This window comes from Eublepharis macularius, chromosome 4, assembly GCF_028583425.1.
Source record: "Eublepharis macularius isolate TG4126 chromosome 4, MPM_Emac_v1.0, whole genome shotgun sequence".
NCBI classification, from domain to species: domain Eukaryota; kingdom Metazoa; phylum Chordata; class Lepidosauria; order Squamata; family Eublepharidae; genus Eublepharis; species Eublepharis macularius.
The window spans coordinates 182,700,092-182,714,963 of record NC_072793.1 but is presented as its reverse complement, the minus strand read 5'-3'; the positions used below and the strand labels follow the sequence as shown (position 1 = coordinate 182,714,963).

At 44.7% G+C, this 14,872-nt stretch overlaps 1 protein-coding gene across 2 annotated transcripts; it reads right to left on the bottom strand.

Moving 5' to 3' along the window:
* Nucleotides 1-782: 782 nt before the first annotated feature.
* LOC129329122 (zinc finger protein 260-like) lies at nt 783-14,608 on the bottom strand. 2 transcript variants are annotated; one of them, XM_054978550.1, is made up of 6 exons: nt 14,094-14,118; nt 12,692-12,774; nt 12,337-12,463; nt 11,497-11,589; nt 10,770-10,871; nt 783-5,238 (listed from the first exon to the last, which is right to left on the bottom strand). In XM_054978550.1, the coding sequence occupies exons 1-6, from the start codon at nt 14,113-14,115 to the stop codon at nt 3,311-3,313; spliced, it is 2,355 nt and encodes a 784-aa protein (XP_054834525.1). In that variant the 5' UTR covers nt 14,116-14,118; the 3' UTR covers nt 783-3,310. The 2 variants fall into 2 exon arrangements, with proteins under 2 accessions (XP_054834525.1, XP_054834527.1); XM_054978552.1 differs by lacking the exons at nt 12,692-12,774; nt 14,094-14,118 and adding an exon at nt 14,370-14,608.
* Between the last annotated feature and the right edge of the window lie 264 nt (nt 14,609-14,872).

Sequence of the window (14,872 nt, the reverse complement as noted above, 5' to 3'; positions counted from 1 at the left end):
ACACTGAGAAAAATCTTCATTATCGTTTCTGGTCTGAGCTTTGGGGGGACATTTTTACTGTTAATTGCTTATTGCTGGGTAGGATGTTACTGGTTTGGGAGTAAAATCCATTTTCCTTCCCTTTGGGGAGTTTTGGATTTTCTCGAACTTGCTGTTTGGGGGAACCTCCCAAAGAAATGGTGAAACAGCACAAATTCTTTACACGGACAGTCCCGTTACCGGAAAACATGGAAATCCGACATGGATGTCATCTTCTCCAAGGTTCTAATTTTAAGCCGGGCCAGTTTACTTCCAGAAAATTTGCCTGCCCCCAGCTGCCCTTGAATTTCCCCCAACGCCTGAGTGGCTTGTTTTCCTGAAAGAAGCCAGCTGAGAAGGCATCTCAAAAAGCTAGACAGCCATTTGTTGTTGAAGGCTCCAGCCAAGGCCTGATTCAGATATAGGCGTGCGCTTAAGAAGCCCTAAGTGTCTTGTTAGCTTTCCTGTATCTACAGGATTTCAGGCCAGCGGCACCTTAGAAACCAACAAGATTTTCAAGGCGTAAAATTTTGAGAGTCAGAGCTCCCTTCTTCAGATATCTGTCTCTCGAAAGCTTATACCCTGAAAGTCTGGTTGGTCTTTAAGGTGCCACTGGACTCAAATCCTGCTGTTCTACTGCACAGCAACGTGGCTACCCACCTAAAAGTTTCCTTTATCAAATCATTCAACTCCTGGCAAGAAGTCATTACCGAGTATTGTAGACATGTAATACTATGATAGAATCTTTGCTTCCATTCCAAGCTTTTATTATTAAAAAATGATTATTTAGCAGTCAATATCAGCCCAATCCAGAGGAAATTGTTATTAACTACATCGATCATTAAAGGACAGTAATTACACGGGTCCAAAGAAGTACCTAAAGATAAACAAGTCAGGACAACTAGGAAGAAGCAGAGGGTTTCAGAACCATCTCCTAACAATAACTCATTGCCTTGCTTCAAAAGGCTCACATTCTTGACTAACTGATTAGAACATCTACTACAATATAAAAGGTGAGCCATACTGATGACGACTCACCTTTTAATCTTGTGCAGGCAGCGAGAAGGCCCGGCGCGCCTGTGCTGCCCCCACCCCAGCCGCAATCCAGATGCAGAATAGGCAGCAATGCCTGACCCACCCTCCCCCAAATGCAATCGGGGTGTGGAGGAGGAGGCAATACCCAGACTGCCCACCCTTCCCTCCCCTGGCCATGATTGGGGCACAGAGGAGGTGGCAATGCCCAGCCTGCCTGCTCTCCCCTCCCGCTGCCGTGATCAGGGCTTGGAGGAGGAGGCAATGCCTTGCCCACCCATCCTGACCGCTCTGAACTCTCCTGGCCATGACCTGAGCACAGAGCAGGCGGCAATGCCTGGCCCGCCCACCCTGCCCTGCCCTCAGTTGGGGCATGGAGGAGGCACTAATGCCCGGCCTGCCTACCCTGCCTTCCTCCGGCTGCGATCTGGGCATGGAGGAGGAATAAATGCCTGGTTCTCCCACCCTGCCCTCCCCTATGATCAGGGTGCGGAGGAGGTAGCAATGTCCACTCCAACCATGTTGCCCTCCCCTGGCTGTGATCTGGACATGGAGGAGGTGGCAATGCCAGGCCTGCCTGCTCTGCCCTCCTCTGGCCATGATTGGTGTGCGGAGGAGGCGGCAATGCCTGGCTCATCTGCCCTGCCCTCCCCTGACTGCAATCAGGGCGTGGAGGAGATGGCAATGCCCAGCCCCCCTCCTTGCTTGCCTGACCACTATCAGGGCAGCAATGCCAGTCCTGCCCACCTGGCCCTTCCCCAGCTGCAACTGGGGAGTTGAGGTGGCAGCAATGCAAAGCCCACCCTGCCCTGCCTTCCCCTGGCTGTGATTTGGGGGCAGAGGAGCTGGCAATGCCCGGCCCACCCATTGTGCCTGCCCTGCCTTCACTTGTGCACGGTTGGGGCACAGAGGAGTCAGCTCTATGCCCAGAGGAGGGCAAAAACCTCCAAAACCTGGCCTGGAAGAAAATTCCTTCCTGACCCCAAAGTGGCAAACTTCAAAAACAGATATGGTTATCTATGTTTGAAACAACTTCTTAAAGTATATAAAATAGTTCATTCTTCCTATATTTTATCTTGACAAAATCTGTGGAAAATTAGTGTTTACAGGTTTCTTATACATTTGAATCTCTTTTGGCCCTCCACCAATACATGTATCCTTGAATCCTATCTTCAGCTTCTGTGCAGTTAGACATTCTCAGACGCCCTTTGCACATGTCCCTCAATAAATTGTATATATAGATACGGGGCCACTTTGGTTCGGGAGCAGAGAGGATGATGGGGAGTGATCTCACTGATGGCTTCAGAGAGACGAGGATGCCCATCCTCTACCAGCTCATCCAACGAGCTGCCAGGGGGCATCGGATCCCACAGGGCATTCTGGAATCCAATTGGATCCATCAAACTGCACGGGTGAGCATAAATCACCTCATTGCCCAGCTCATTCTTATTTTTTATCTTAACAAAGTCTATGCAAAATTAATGACTACAAGTTTCTCATCTCATCAGCTTCTGTGAAGTTAAACATTCCTGCCATTCTCAGATGCTCTTTGCACCTTGGCCTCAATAAATTGTATAAACTGATAGGGGATAAGAGCCCCGTGGTGCAGAGTGGCAAGCTGATGGGAAGTAAAACTTGACCGTTGATGGAAGCTCTTTCCACATTCTGGGAGCTTCTATGGTTTTTCTCCTTTGTAGATTCTTTGATGTAAAGTAAGACTTAATCCATAAATGAAGCTCTTTCCACATTCAGAACAATTGTAGAGATTCTTCCCAGTGTAGATTTTTTTAAATGAAAAACTAGACAAGAGCTCTCTCTAAAGCTCTTTCCACATTCTGAGGATTTATATAGTTTCTCTCCTGTGTGGATTCTTTGATGGCAAGCTAGTTATGAGTTGAGCATAATGCTTCTTCCACATTCCAAGCATTTATATGGTTTCTCTCCAGTATGGGTTCTTAGATGGGAAACAAAGTTTGACCTCCGTGTGAAAACCTTTCCACATTCTGAGCATGTATATGGTTTGTCACCTGTGAAGTTGTTGTTTTTTTAATGATTAGAAAGATCTGAACTTCTCCTAAAGCTTTCCATATTCCAAGCACTTATACGGTTTCTCTACGGTATGGATTCTTTGATGGAAAGCAACATCTGAGCTACACATGAAAGCCTTCCCGCATTCTGAGCATTTATATGTTATCTCTTCTGTGTGAATTCTTTGGTGGAAAGCAAGCTCTGAGTTGCGCATGTTAGCTGTTCCACATTCTCAGTGTTTAAATGGTTTCTCCTCTGTGTGTATTCTTTGGTGGGAAATAAGGCGTGTGCTGGATCTGAAGCCCTTTCCACATTCAGAGCATTTAAATGGGAGCTCCCTTTTGTGGATAGTTAGATGGTAAGCCAGGGCAGACTTGTCTTTGAAGCTCTTTCCACAGACAGAACATTTATATGGTCTGTCACCTGTGTGGATTCTTTGATGGGAAGTAAGAATTCCACTTGTATTGAAGCTCTTTCCACATTGAAAGCATTTATATGGTTTCTCTCCGGTATGGATTCTTTGATGAGAAGTAAGTTGTGAGTTCTGCCGGAAATCCTTTCCACACACTGAGCATTTATATGGTTTTTGTCCTGTGTGGATTTTTTCATGGTAAACCAGGGATTTCCTAGCTCTGAATCTCTTTCCACATTCAGAGCATTTATATGGCTTCTCCTCTGTGTGGGTTGTTTGATGGGAAACCAGATTTTTTTTCTGTCTGAAGTTCTTTCCACATTCAGAACAGCTATATGGTTTCTCCCCTGTGTGGATTCTTTGATGGGAAACTAGTGATAGCTTTGCTGTGAAACTCTTTCCACATTCAGAACATTTATACGGCATCTCCCCTGTATGGATACTGTGATGGGAAGTAAGACTTCTACTTCTACTGAAGCTCATTCCACACTCTGAGCATTTGTATGGTTTCTCTCCAGTATGGATTCTTTGATGGTAAGCAAGGGTTGAGTTATTCCTGAAACCCTTTCCACACTCTAAGCAATTATAGGGTTTCTCTCCTGTGTGGATTTTTTCATGGTAAACCAGGGATGTGCTGACTCTGAAGCTCTTTCCACATTCAGAGCATTTATATGGCTTCTTCTCTGTGTGGATGCTTTGATGGGAAACCAGGTTTTTTTTCTGTCTGAAGTTCTTTCCACACTCGGAACAGCTATATGGTTTCTCCCCTGTGTGGATGCTTTGATGGGAAACAAGTTCTGACTTGGCTGTGAAGCTCTTTCCACATTCTGAGCATGTATATGGTGCCTCCCCAGTGTGGATTCTTTGATGATAAATCAGGGATTTGTTGATTCTGAAGCTCTTTCCACATTCTGAACATTTATATGGCTTCTCCCCTGTGTGGATGTTTTGATGAGAAGAAAGGTTTTTTTTCTGTCTGAAGCTCCTTCCACACACAGAACAGCTATATGGTTTCTCCCCTGTGTGGATTCTTTGATGGGAAACTAATGATGACTTGACTGTGAAGCTCTTTCCACATTCTGAGCATGTATATGGTTTCTCCCCTGTGTGGATTCTTTGATGGGAAGTAAGACCTCCACTGCTTCTGAAGCTCATTCCACACTCTGAGCATTTATATGGCTTTTCTCTATTATGGATTCTTTGATGGGAATTAAGGGATGAGCTTCTTCTGAAAGCCTTTCTACATTCTGAACATTTATACGGTTTCTCTCCAGTGTGAATTCTTTGATGGGAAACTAGTGATGACTTGTTTGTGAAGCACTTTTCACATTCTGAACATTTATACGGTTTCTCTCCAGTGTGGATCCTTTGATGGGAACCCAGGGTTTGTTTCCTACTGAAGCTCTTTCCACACTCAGAACAGCTATATGGTTTCTCCCCGGTGTGGATGCTTTGATGGGAAACTAGTGATGGCTTTACTGTGAAGCTCTTTCCACATTCAGAACATTTATATGGCTTCTCCCCTGTGTGGATCCTTTGATGGGAACCCAGGGATTGTTTTCTACTGAAGCTCTTTCCACACTCAGAACAGCTATATGGTTTCTCCCCCGTGTGGATTTTGTCATGGCTGGTAAGGTCAATTTCATTGACATGCGCTCTATTCAATGAAGCAAATTTCTTCTGCTGCTTCTGCGTTACTTTGATTTTCTTTCTGTGCTGTTGTTCTTTCTTTTGCTCCCTCCTATCACCTGAAGAAATAAGGAGATAAATCCAATTAGGAAGAAATAGAGACAGAAATTAATGAATGTACTCCATTCATCCTCCATCCTAAAGGCCCATTTTTGGTAGATTGTTCCTGGGAACTGCAAGGGCAACTTCTAGTCCAAGAAAACAATATTAGGTGTAAGGGAAGTAGGTAAGTATTTACAGGGTCATTAATGCCCAGCATTGCAAAGAAGTAGGAGTCTCCATTCCAAACGCTCTACCTTTCTGAACCAATCCTGGTTCCTACCAGCAAAAGAGATTAATTTATTTCCCAACTGGAAATTAGGAACTTTAACAAAATTTACTGATGTTCTAAGTAACAACTTTTGTAGTGAGAATGCTCCCTTAGAAGTAAAGCAAACATTAACATACCATGGTTTGAATACTTTCAGGTGAGACATCTAATAGAAAGACCAGAAATTAAAGGTTCAATAACAAAACCCAGTACAAAATTTGAGAACTTAATAGATCTAAACACAGGTAGTTCAAAAGGACTGATTGCCAAGTTTTATAACATCCTAAATTCAGCCACAAACTCGAAATCGTTAGTGTACCAAAAAGCATGGCATAGAGATTGTCAAAAGGAATTAAGTGAAGACCAGTGGGCGGAGATTTGGCATTCTTACACACTCTAAATTCCAGAATCATTAATATGAAATTACGGATGGTTAAAATTTTAACAAGGTGGTATGTTATGCCGCCCAAACTGAATCACATCAACCCAGAACTCCCCTCTCTATGCTGGAAGGGGTGTGAGATGAGAGGAACTTTCTACCACTGCTGGTGGAGCTCTGAAGCAATTCAGAAATTCTGGAGAGAAGTTACCCACATTATATTACACCCACAGTTTGGTGTAGTGGTTAAGAGCATGGGACTCTAATCTGGAGAGCCGGGTTTAATTCCCCACTCCTCCACTTGAAGCCAGCTGGGTGACCTTGGACTAGACATGGCTGTCTGGAGCTCTCTCAGCCCCACCCACCTCACAGGGTGTTTTGTTGTGGGGATAATAATGTTAACCACTCTGAATGGGCATTAAGTTGTCCTGAAGGGCGGAATATAAATCGAATGTTGTTGTTGTTGTTAGAAATGACAGACATTTCAGTACCATTAACACCAGAAGCAATTTTGCTAAATTTGGGGCATGATTTAAATATGCCAACACCTCAGAAAAATTTGATAACCATACTTTTGACAGCGGCTAAAACAACTATTGCTGCCTGCTGGAGAGACAAAAAAGTCCCACAGATCACAACTTGGTATTTGAAAATCTGGAACTATTTAATAATGGAAAAGATTGCAGACCAAATAAAAATGACAGGAAACACTAATTATGACTCCACCTTTCTCAAAACTTGGCAGCCCGTACTGGAATATATAGAGAAAAAACATTCATCGACAGATAGTCAGATACATGCCTCGTTCTATGAGTGGTTTGGATACTAAGAGAGTATAATTCTCTTTTTTGTTGACCTAATGTCTAATCACTTATACAATTCTCCATATGATTATTTGGCATAACTAATAGTTGTTGTTTAATCTGAAAGCTGACTGTTAATGTACAAATGGTTATTGTTTACTTGTTGTAGTTACATATGGCAACTGATTAAATAATTTTTTTAAAAAAGAAAAAAGAAATAGGGAGTCCCCAACCTTTTAAAATAACATTTGACTTATAGACTGCCCTTCAGGACAATATGTCACTCTTATAGAGGTTTACAAAGTGTGTTATTATTATCCCAAAACTCACCCTGTGAGATGGGTGGGGCTGAGAGAGCTCCAGAGAGCTGTGACCGACCCAAGGCCACCCAGCTGGCTTCAAGCAGAGGAGTGGGAAATCAAATCCGGTTCTCCAGATTAGAGACCTGCCACTCTTAACCACTACACTAAATTGGCTCTCATTTTAAATTAAAGAGCCAAACTGTCAAAAATTCAGAGTAAGAGATCAAAGAAGATAACATATAAGAAATTCCATTTGCATGTCTGAATATATGCACCCCTAATATCATTAATAATTGACTAGTAATGTTGATTAGTAATCTCAAAAGGTTTTGCAACACAAATACTGGATGCTGTAAGTGACTTCACAAGAATACACACAAGAGCACTTGTGCCATTGTTTAAGTGGGTGGAGAGTGCTTTCAAGAGAGTTGTCTTATGGCGACCGCTGGTGGGGTTTTCATGTCAAGAGACTAACAGAGGCGGTTTGCCATTGCCTGCCTCTGCAACCCTGGTCTTTATTGGAGGTCTCCCATCCAATTGCTAACCAAGGCCGACCCTGCTTGGCTTCCAAAATCTGATGAGATCAGGCTTACTTGGGCTATTCAAGTTGTTTAAATACACAGGCCTAAATCTGCACATTGGATGCTTTTGTATTAATGGCAACTGATCGCCTCTCTCATTTCCTTCTCTGTAAAGCACCTTTCAGAAGCCCTTTAGTTCCATTGAGAGCTCTTCTTTCCATTCGCTTCGCATGAGGCTAATTCTAGCATTCCATGTACCCCTCTAGGATCTTATCATAAGCACGACTTTTTTAAAAAAGCCACACATGACCCTAGAGGTACAGAAAATTCCAGGGCAGCTTAAATATAGTCCATTCCTCTCATTATTATTACCTCCCTTTCTGAGATGATGCAGTCTGTTTAGTTATTCCAGGTCCCCCTCCAACAATTCAGCTACAAACAGGGGTGACCAGAACAGAATACTGTGTATTATGTAAAACTTGCTCCTTGTGTACCTTTTGAATTTCATGAAAACCAATCCAGGACACCATATTGCAGAATCCCAGCGGCAAGAGGGAGTAAAAGATCAAAGAAGCCCAACCCTCCCACCTGGAGCAGGAAGGGTTATAAGGCCTGAAGACCCTGTCAGCTGCATCGAAGCCAAGGGGTGGGAAAAGTAAATGAAGTTGTCCTATACCAGCTGTAGTGGGAATATGGATTAAATCACAACATACTCAGTTATACATGTGGATTCTAGTGAATTTTGGATGGACTTCAATGTCGTTTGTTAGCAGGCTGTGTAATAAACACAGCTGTTCCTTTTATAAGTTGACAACTAAATAAAGGCAGTTGGACAGTAGCAGATTAATGATTCTTTAATTGCTAGAATGGACCACTAATAATCTGCTCTTCTTAACTTTTTAACAAACTTTAATGAGTTACACTTGGCTTTGGTAACATGTCACATGATGGAAAATCTGAAGAATCAGCTCAATCGAAGACCAATCATATTTTTATATTACTGTCACATGTGGAGGAACTTAAGAGATATGTCTATAGATACCAGATGCCAATTATCATAAAAGATGTCACCCAGGTAAGAAGCTAGGATTCTGATGGAGGAAATCTCTTGAAGAAGATTTCGGTGAGAGATGCATGCATTTGTGTGTTTTGAGACTCCAATGCACTTCATAGTAGACTTCAGTATGATCTGATTTTAAATCATTCTTAGCTTCATTGAGAAATGTTAAGATATTTATTTTTATTGCAAGCCTATCTTCATCAATTATTGGTTTCATTTTAATAAGCCTTCATATTTTAGTATCTTGCTTAATTAAGAAGAGTAGAGTTTATTTCAAGAAAGTATAAACAGTGAACTCTAAAGGAAGTCTCTGTGCCTCTTGAAGGAAAGGGTTAAACAAGGAAAACTTAGACAAAATAAATTGTACGAAGAAGCAGGTTCTCTAAAAAGGTCTTATTTGAAGTTTCTGAGCAGAACCAGAATCTGAGATATAAATCAGGATAAATCATTCCATTAAACAGCCTCTATTCTCAAAAGTTCCTTCAGGCTTACGTCCAGAGAAGGGAATGTCAAAGTAACACCTGTGAGGGTACAACTTAGCCCCATATGTTTAATTTTCTTTGATCAATTCTGTAATACCATGTGGCACTTTGTATATAACATTTCAAAGCTTAATGCTCTAGTGAATTGAGTAGGGTTGAATTGAGTAGTGAATTGAGTAGGGTTGCCATCCTCCAGGTGGGGTCTGGAGCCTTTCCAGAGATACAAGTAATCTCCAGGCTACAGAGATCAAGTCCTCTGTAAAAAATGGCTGCTTTGGAGGGTGGGCTCTATGGCATTATACCCTGTCAGCATCTCTCCCCTCCCCAAACTCTGCCCTCTCCAGGCTCCACCCTCAAATCTCCAGAATCTCCCAACCCACAGTTGGCAACCTTGGAACGGAGAGTGTATATTAGGGAATAAAGATCTTTTCCTTTTAAAGGATCTCAGACTGTGGTCAAAAGTATTTCACCTATGCACCTGGCTGCTCAATCCACACAAAGTAGAAACTTCAGACTTTTAACGTGCTGGGGAGAGAGGGAACACGCACACACACCCAAACACACACCGCCCCTATCAGTTACTAAAACCACAGCTAGAAAGAGGAAAGGTATAGTATGTTCCATATGGGGGCATGTAGCAAATCACACATCTAGCCAGAAAGTATGGATATGAAAAGAACTGTGGCCAGGTATCCGTACAGCCAAATATCCAAGGTACATATGCCAGGGTTGGCATGCAACTGGAAGCAGCCACTTGGTCAATGGTGCCCCAGGGACAGCCTATAGGGGTATTAGATGCAGTGAGAAAAGGGCCTCAACGAGAGCATAGCAGAAATCTTCCCTAGTAGACTTCTTCTTTCCAGTCCTGGCCAGACACCTTGAGAATGCTGAATGAAAGTTTGTGAATGGCTTTGTTTTCAAAGGCATACTATTTCTCTCTCTCTTAGATATCTCTCACTATCTCCTCCTTGGTACCAGCCCCAGTCGGAAGTTATTTCTGACAAGTGGGGCAAGCCCTCCCTCCCACACGTGGATTCCCCTCCACCTCTTGGGCAGGGACAGCGAGAAGGAAGACAAGGAGGGGATGCATTCTTTAACAGTAGGACGTAGAGGTCTGGAGCTGCCCCTGAAGTCCTCTCCAAGCCCCAGGCATTTCCCCCCATTCTGGGTTCTCCAAGGTTGGATTTACTAACTAATAATGTTTTGGGGAAGGCGAGAATCCTATTGCTTCCCCCATTTACCCACCTTCAGCCCACTTCAGCCTTCAGGCTGTCTGCTTCCTCTGTTCCTACTTCCTTCTCTCCTCCTTCTGCCCCCACTTTGCCTTTCTCCTTCTTTTGACCGGCCCGTCACCCCGTTTTATTCCCCCCCACACAGCTGATGCCATCTCCTCATCCTCTCCTGCTCCTACTTGCTTCTCAGGGGTCTTCAGAGGTCTTTGGAGCCAGGGCTCACTCACTCCCAGCCTGGTGGCCAAAGACTCTGGCCAGACCCAAAGCAGCTCCTTCCGCCATGATTCCTGTTAGCATTTGCAGCCCATAATGATCAGGGTTCGGAGTGGGGAATCTCTCTAGCAATGGGAATAAAAAAGCTGACCCCTGTTTACACATGCTGCCTGGCTCCAGAGCACAAATTTCATTACGTGTGCTGAGCAAAGACTCTGCAATGAGAAAAAGTGAGTCACATCTACAAGGAGAATTCATCACCTGATCCAAAAGAAAGAAGGTACTCACCATCACCTGCTGCTCTCGCTCCTTGCTGAGAGTCCTGCACGAAGGGGTCTTCTCCTTCTTCGAGGCAGGAGGGGAGGTCAGCGGAGGTAACCACGAGTCCTGCTTTGGAATGAAAAAATTATTGCTGGGATTCGAAGCAGTCCTGGATAGCCTCAGAAAGGGAAAAGAGCTTTTTTAAAAAAATAGAAAACATTTTTTTAATACTGCACCTGTAAACAAATTTGCTGGGGGGTGTCTGCGAGATAAAAATGCAAATGTTCATTAAAAGAATAAACCACCCCACTCTAAACATTAACCCAAAAACCCATCGGCAGCATGAAATCATCACAATAAAAATAGCCACAGAATTAGTTACCAAAGGCGAAAGGCAGCTGTACAGGCAAACAAAGGGCAAGGAGTACAAATTTTAAAACTCAGATTGATGTGATGAGTGATGAAGTAAGTTTTGCATGGGAAAACAACATCCTTTTCTTTTGTTTGTTTGTTTTTAAACCGTCAATATATTTTTGTTGATATTCAGATTTTTCTGCTAACATCTGTTTTGTTCCCAAGTAGCACTGACTTGGAAATTTAATTATCTGCACATTACGGCCACTTGGAAGTTAGATATAGGGTTGAAGACTGCCAGGGGGACTCATCAGGAACATCAGTTATTGCTTGTAATGTCACGTATTTCCAACTAAGAAAAAGAGAGTGAAAATTTCCCACTACACAACTCAGTAGCTACCTGCCAAGCTGTTTCCCTCCTTCGAGACGTGTCCGAATAGATCTTCCTCTTCTTCTGGCCAGAAGGCACAGTCAGGTTTAGGAAACACAAACCCTTATTTGGAAGAGTAAAAATACACAAACGATTTAATAACTATGTTTATGTAATAACTGCACTTATATACCATTTTTCTAGGCACATTAGTGTCCCTCTCAACACAGTGAACAAAGTCAATGTTGTTATTATTCCCACAATACAGCGGAGAAACTGGGGTCAAGAGGAGTGGCTTACCCAAGGCCACGTGCAGAGTTCATGGCTGTAGTGGGAGTCAAACTAGCAGAGTATTGATTTGTACCCCAACCAATTAACCACTATGCTACAGCTGCACTGGCACATACAGCCACAAAAAATGTCCAGGTCTTGCAAACCAGCCGGTAGGCACAGCATCACCCCATCCCATCAGGGAACCATCTGTGGACTTCATAGAGCAGGACCCTCCCACTTCCCCTTCCTGCCACAGGCCACCACGTTTTGTTCTTCAGAACAAGCACAGAGGCAAAGCTGAACTGTGCTGTGGGAACCGCTGGAACCGGCGGAAATCGCCGCACTCTCGTCTGCAAGCAGAAATCTCATTCCAGCGGAGGAATTGCATGTTTGGACACATCCCGCCAATGTTGAACAGTTCTAAACAGATTTTAGCATTCTCATTAGGGCTTCCCATCAAATAATGAAAAAATCGATTTTACAATAAATAGAGAACAGTAAGTCTTCTATTTTACATGCTTGCTGACTTCCCTAGCATCCAGCGACAGACAGATAACAGGAGCAATTCGACTAACAAACAGAAAGGGAGAGCCGTACCGAGAGAGGCCAGGTTCCCGTAATTCTCCTCCGTGACTTCCCTGTGCAGAGCCCTTTGGCCCGGATCCAGCAGCGCCCACTCCTCCTCCGAGAAATCCACAGACACATCCTCAAAGGTCACCAGAACCTGAAAGATGGAGGAAATATTTTCTCGTCAGCAAGGATCCATAAAGACAACAAGCCAGGAGTTCTCTGAGAGGAACCAAAGAAACTTTTTTCCTGTGACTCTCACAGTCCTTCTTTTCAGTAGTTTTGATAAAAATGAAGGAAAGAGAATCCTTCATACACAAGGGATGTGAAGAGGACGAGGCCCCTGGGGTCTCCCATCCCTTCTCCGCACTGGTTCCTCCCCTACCTGATTTGGTGGCACAGAGGGTGTGTGTGCTCCATCACACTGAAGGGAAGGCCCAGAATATCCACCCAACATCCTTCCAGGGCCTGCCATGGAGACAAAGGAAGGGCGGGGGGAAAGGTATTTAGCCCTCATTGTTAAAGCCCTGTAAACCCTGGGCCTTCTATGCCTCAGAGGTCTCTTTCTCCTACATGTATGCCCTAGGTCAGTAAAGACATGTAGAGGGGACAGATCTCATTGTGTCCGGAGAAGATGTGCCTTCTCTTCTTATAGCTCTCCCTGCTCTGTGGAACCCCCTCCCTGGGAGATCAGATCAGCCCCTTCTTTATACAGCTTCTATTTCCAGGTAAAACTAGATGATCTGCAGTAATTAAAATCATTCCCGAAATGAGAATCACAAAAGAGAAGGCCTCAAGACCAAGTTAACTTAACAAATAAAAGAGGAGAGCCCCAACTAGTCTCCAAAAGAGATGCCACAACCGCCTTGTGAAAAGCAGAAAGGGAACGAACTTTTCTAGGTTTCCAGGGAAGACAGTGGCATCATCTTGGAGCCACCACCTCCAAGGCCCTGCTCCTTCCTCAAGGCAGTCCAGGGCCAACAACGGCTGTTATTGTGTCTGTATGTTTTCATTTCATTTTTGAATATTTATAAATGCATTATAAAGACAATTTTAATGTTTTAAATGCTCTAATGTTTGTTCTGTGTCACCTTGGGGACCATATTTGGATGGAAAGGAGCATACAATTGATGGTTGTTGGGGGTTTTCCGGGCTGTATTGCCGTGGTCTTGGCATTGTAGTTCCTGACGTTTCGCCAGCAGCTGTGGCTGGCATCTTCAGAGGTGTAGCACCAAAAGACAGAGATCTCTCAGTGTCACAGTGTGGAAAAGCCCGGAAAACCCCCAGCCCGGAAAACCCCCAGCCCGGAAAACCCCCAGCCCGGAAAACCCCACAGCCCGGAAAACCCCCAACAACCATCGTTCTCCGGCCGTGAAAGCCTTCGACAATACATCGAGCATACAATTATTCTAATAAATAAATAAAATAGATATTATCTGGAGACAGCCTACAGGGGCCATTCAGTGGGTTCTCACGGGGAGAAAGAGCTCCATGAGAGAACTGTTGGGAAGGAAAAACTAAAAGGAATAAATTATTCTTCACACACGTTTCACAACCTGCTCCTTTTAAGAAAGGCCTCTCTCTCCTGCCGCCTCCTGGCTGGAATCCCAAGGGCTGGCCTGGCCTGGCTGCTGCACCTTATTGCATTGCAAGAGGAGCTCAGGGCAAACAAGCGTCCCCTCTCTGCAGACTGAAAAGGGATGGACGAGTAGTCCTCAGATTTCAGGATTACTCGGGAGAAGGAAACTAGGCCGAAAGGAGCCCCTGATTAAATACATCTTCCTCACCCAGCAAAGGGGCGCTTCCCATTCCCTTCTGCGTGACCTGCCCAAATATTAATCTCTGCGTAGGCACTGCCACCACGTTCTCTGCTCCATCCAATGGTCCCTGAAACAGCAGAGAAGGGAGAGGGAAAGGGGTCAGGAAAGGAAGGGGGCCGGGGAATGCCTGGGAAAGGGGGCCGAGTGGGCTCTTCCTTGGATGCTTTCCTGCAAAGTCCTGGGGAGGGGGCCATGCGGACAGCCTCCCCCGCATCTCTGGGGGTCCCAGGTGGAGTCGCTCACCTGCTCTTCCCGCTTCACGTCCCCCGCCTGGCTCTGGAGGAAGCCTTCTGCCTGGGCGCCGGTCTCTGGCTGGGACTCCCCGGCCCGGCTCTCCATCTCGGGGCTCAGCGGCCAGGACCCCCTGGATCTTCCGCCTCCTTCTTTGTCCAGGTGAGCAAGAGCAGAAGGGGAGGCTGAGATCAGGGGCTCATCCAAACCAGGGAATTGGGTGGAGGTGAGGCTGATACATGCATCAAGGCCACCTTCCCAGTTTGAGGGGGGTATTTTGGCAGGAAGTGACCCCCCCACTCCTCCAAACCCCCCCCCCCATCCTCTCTAGGTATGCAGAGTCGCTGCCTTTAACCCTTGCGGTGTCTTTCTACAAGGAGCTGAACGGACGGAGTGGGAAGGGGGGGGGCTTTAATGGGCAACATGCATCCCTGGCTGATCTTCTCCTGCAAAATTTTCTTTTAAGAATCTGGACTTTTATTCCTGCTGCAAAGTCAAGGAAGTAGTAAAAATGC

Excerpts from the sequence above, each read along its gene's own strand:
- LOC129329122 (XM_054978550.1), bottom strand. The coding sequence starts at position 14,115 with ATGGGAAGCGCCCCTTTGCTGG. Across the intron at positions 12,775-14,093 it reads GGGAAGCGCCCCTTTGCTGG|GCCCTGGAAGGATGTTGGGT; the intron begins GTGAGGAAGATG and ends TCTCCATGGCAG. Across the intron at positions 5,239-10,769 it reads AGCGAGAGCAGCAGGTGATG|GTGATAGGAGGGAGCAAAAG; the intron begins GTGAGTACCTTC and ends TTATTTCTTCAG.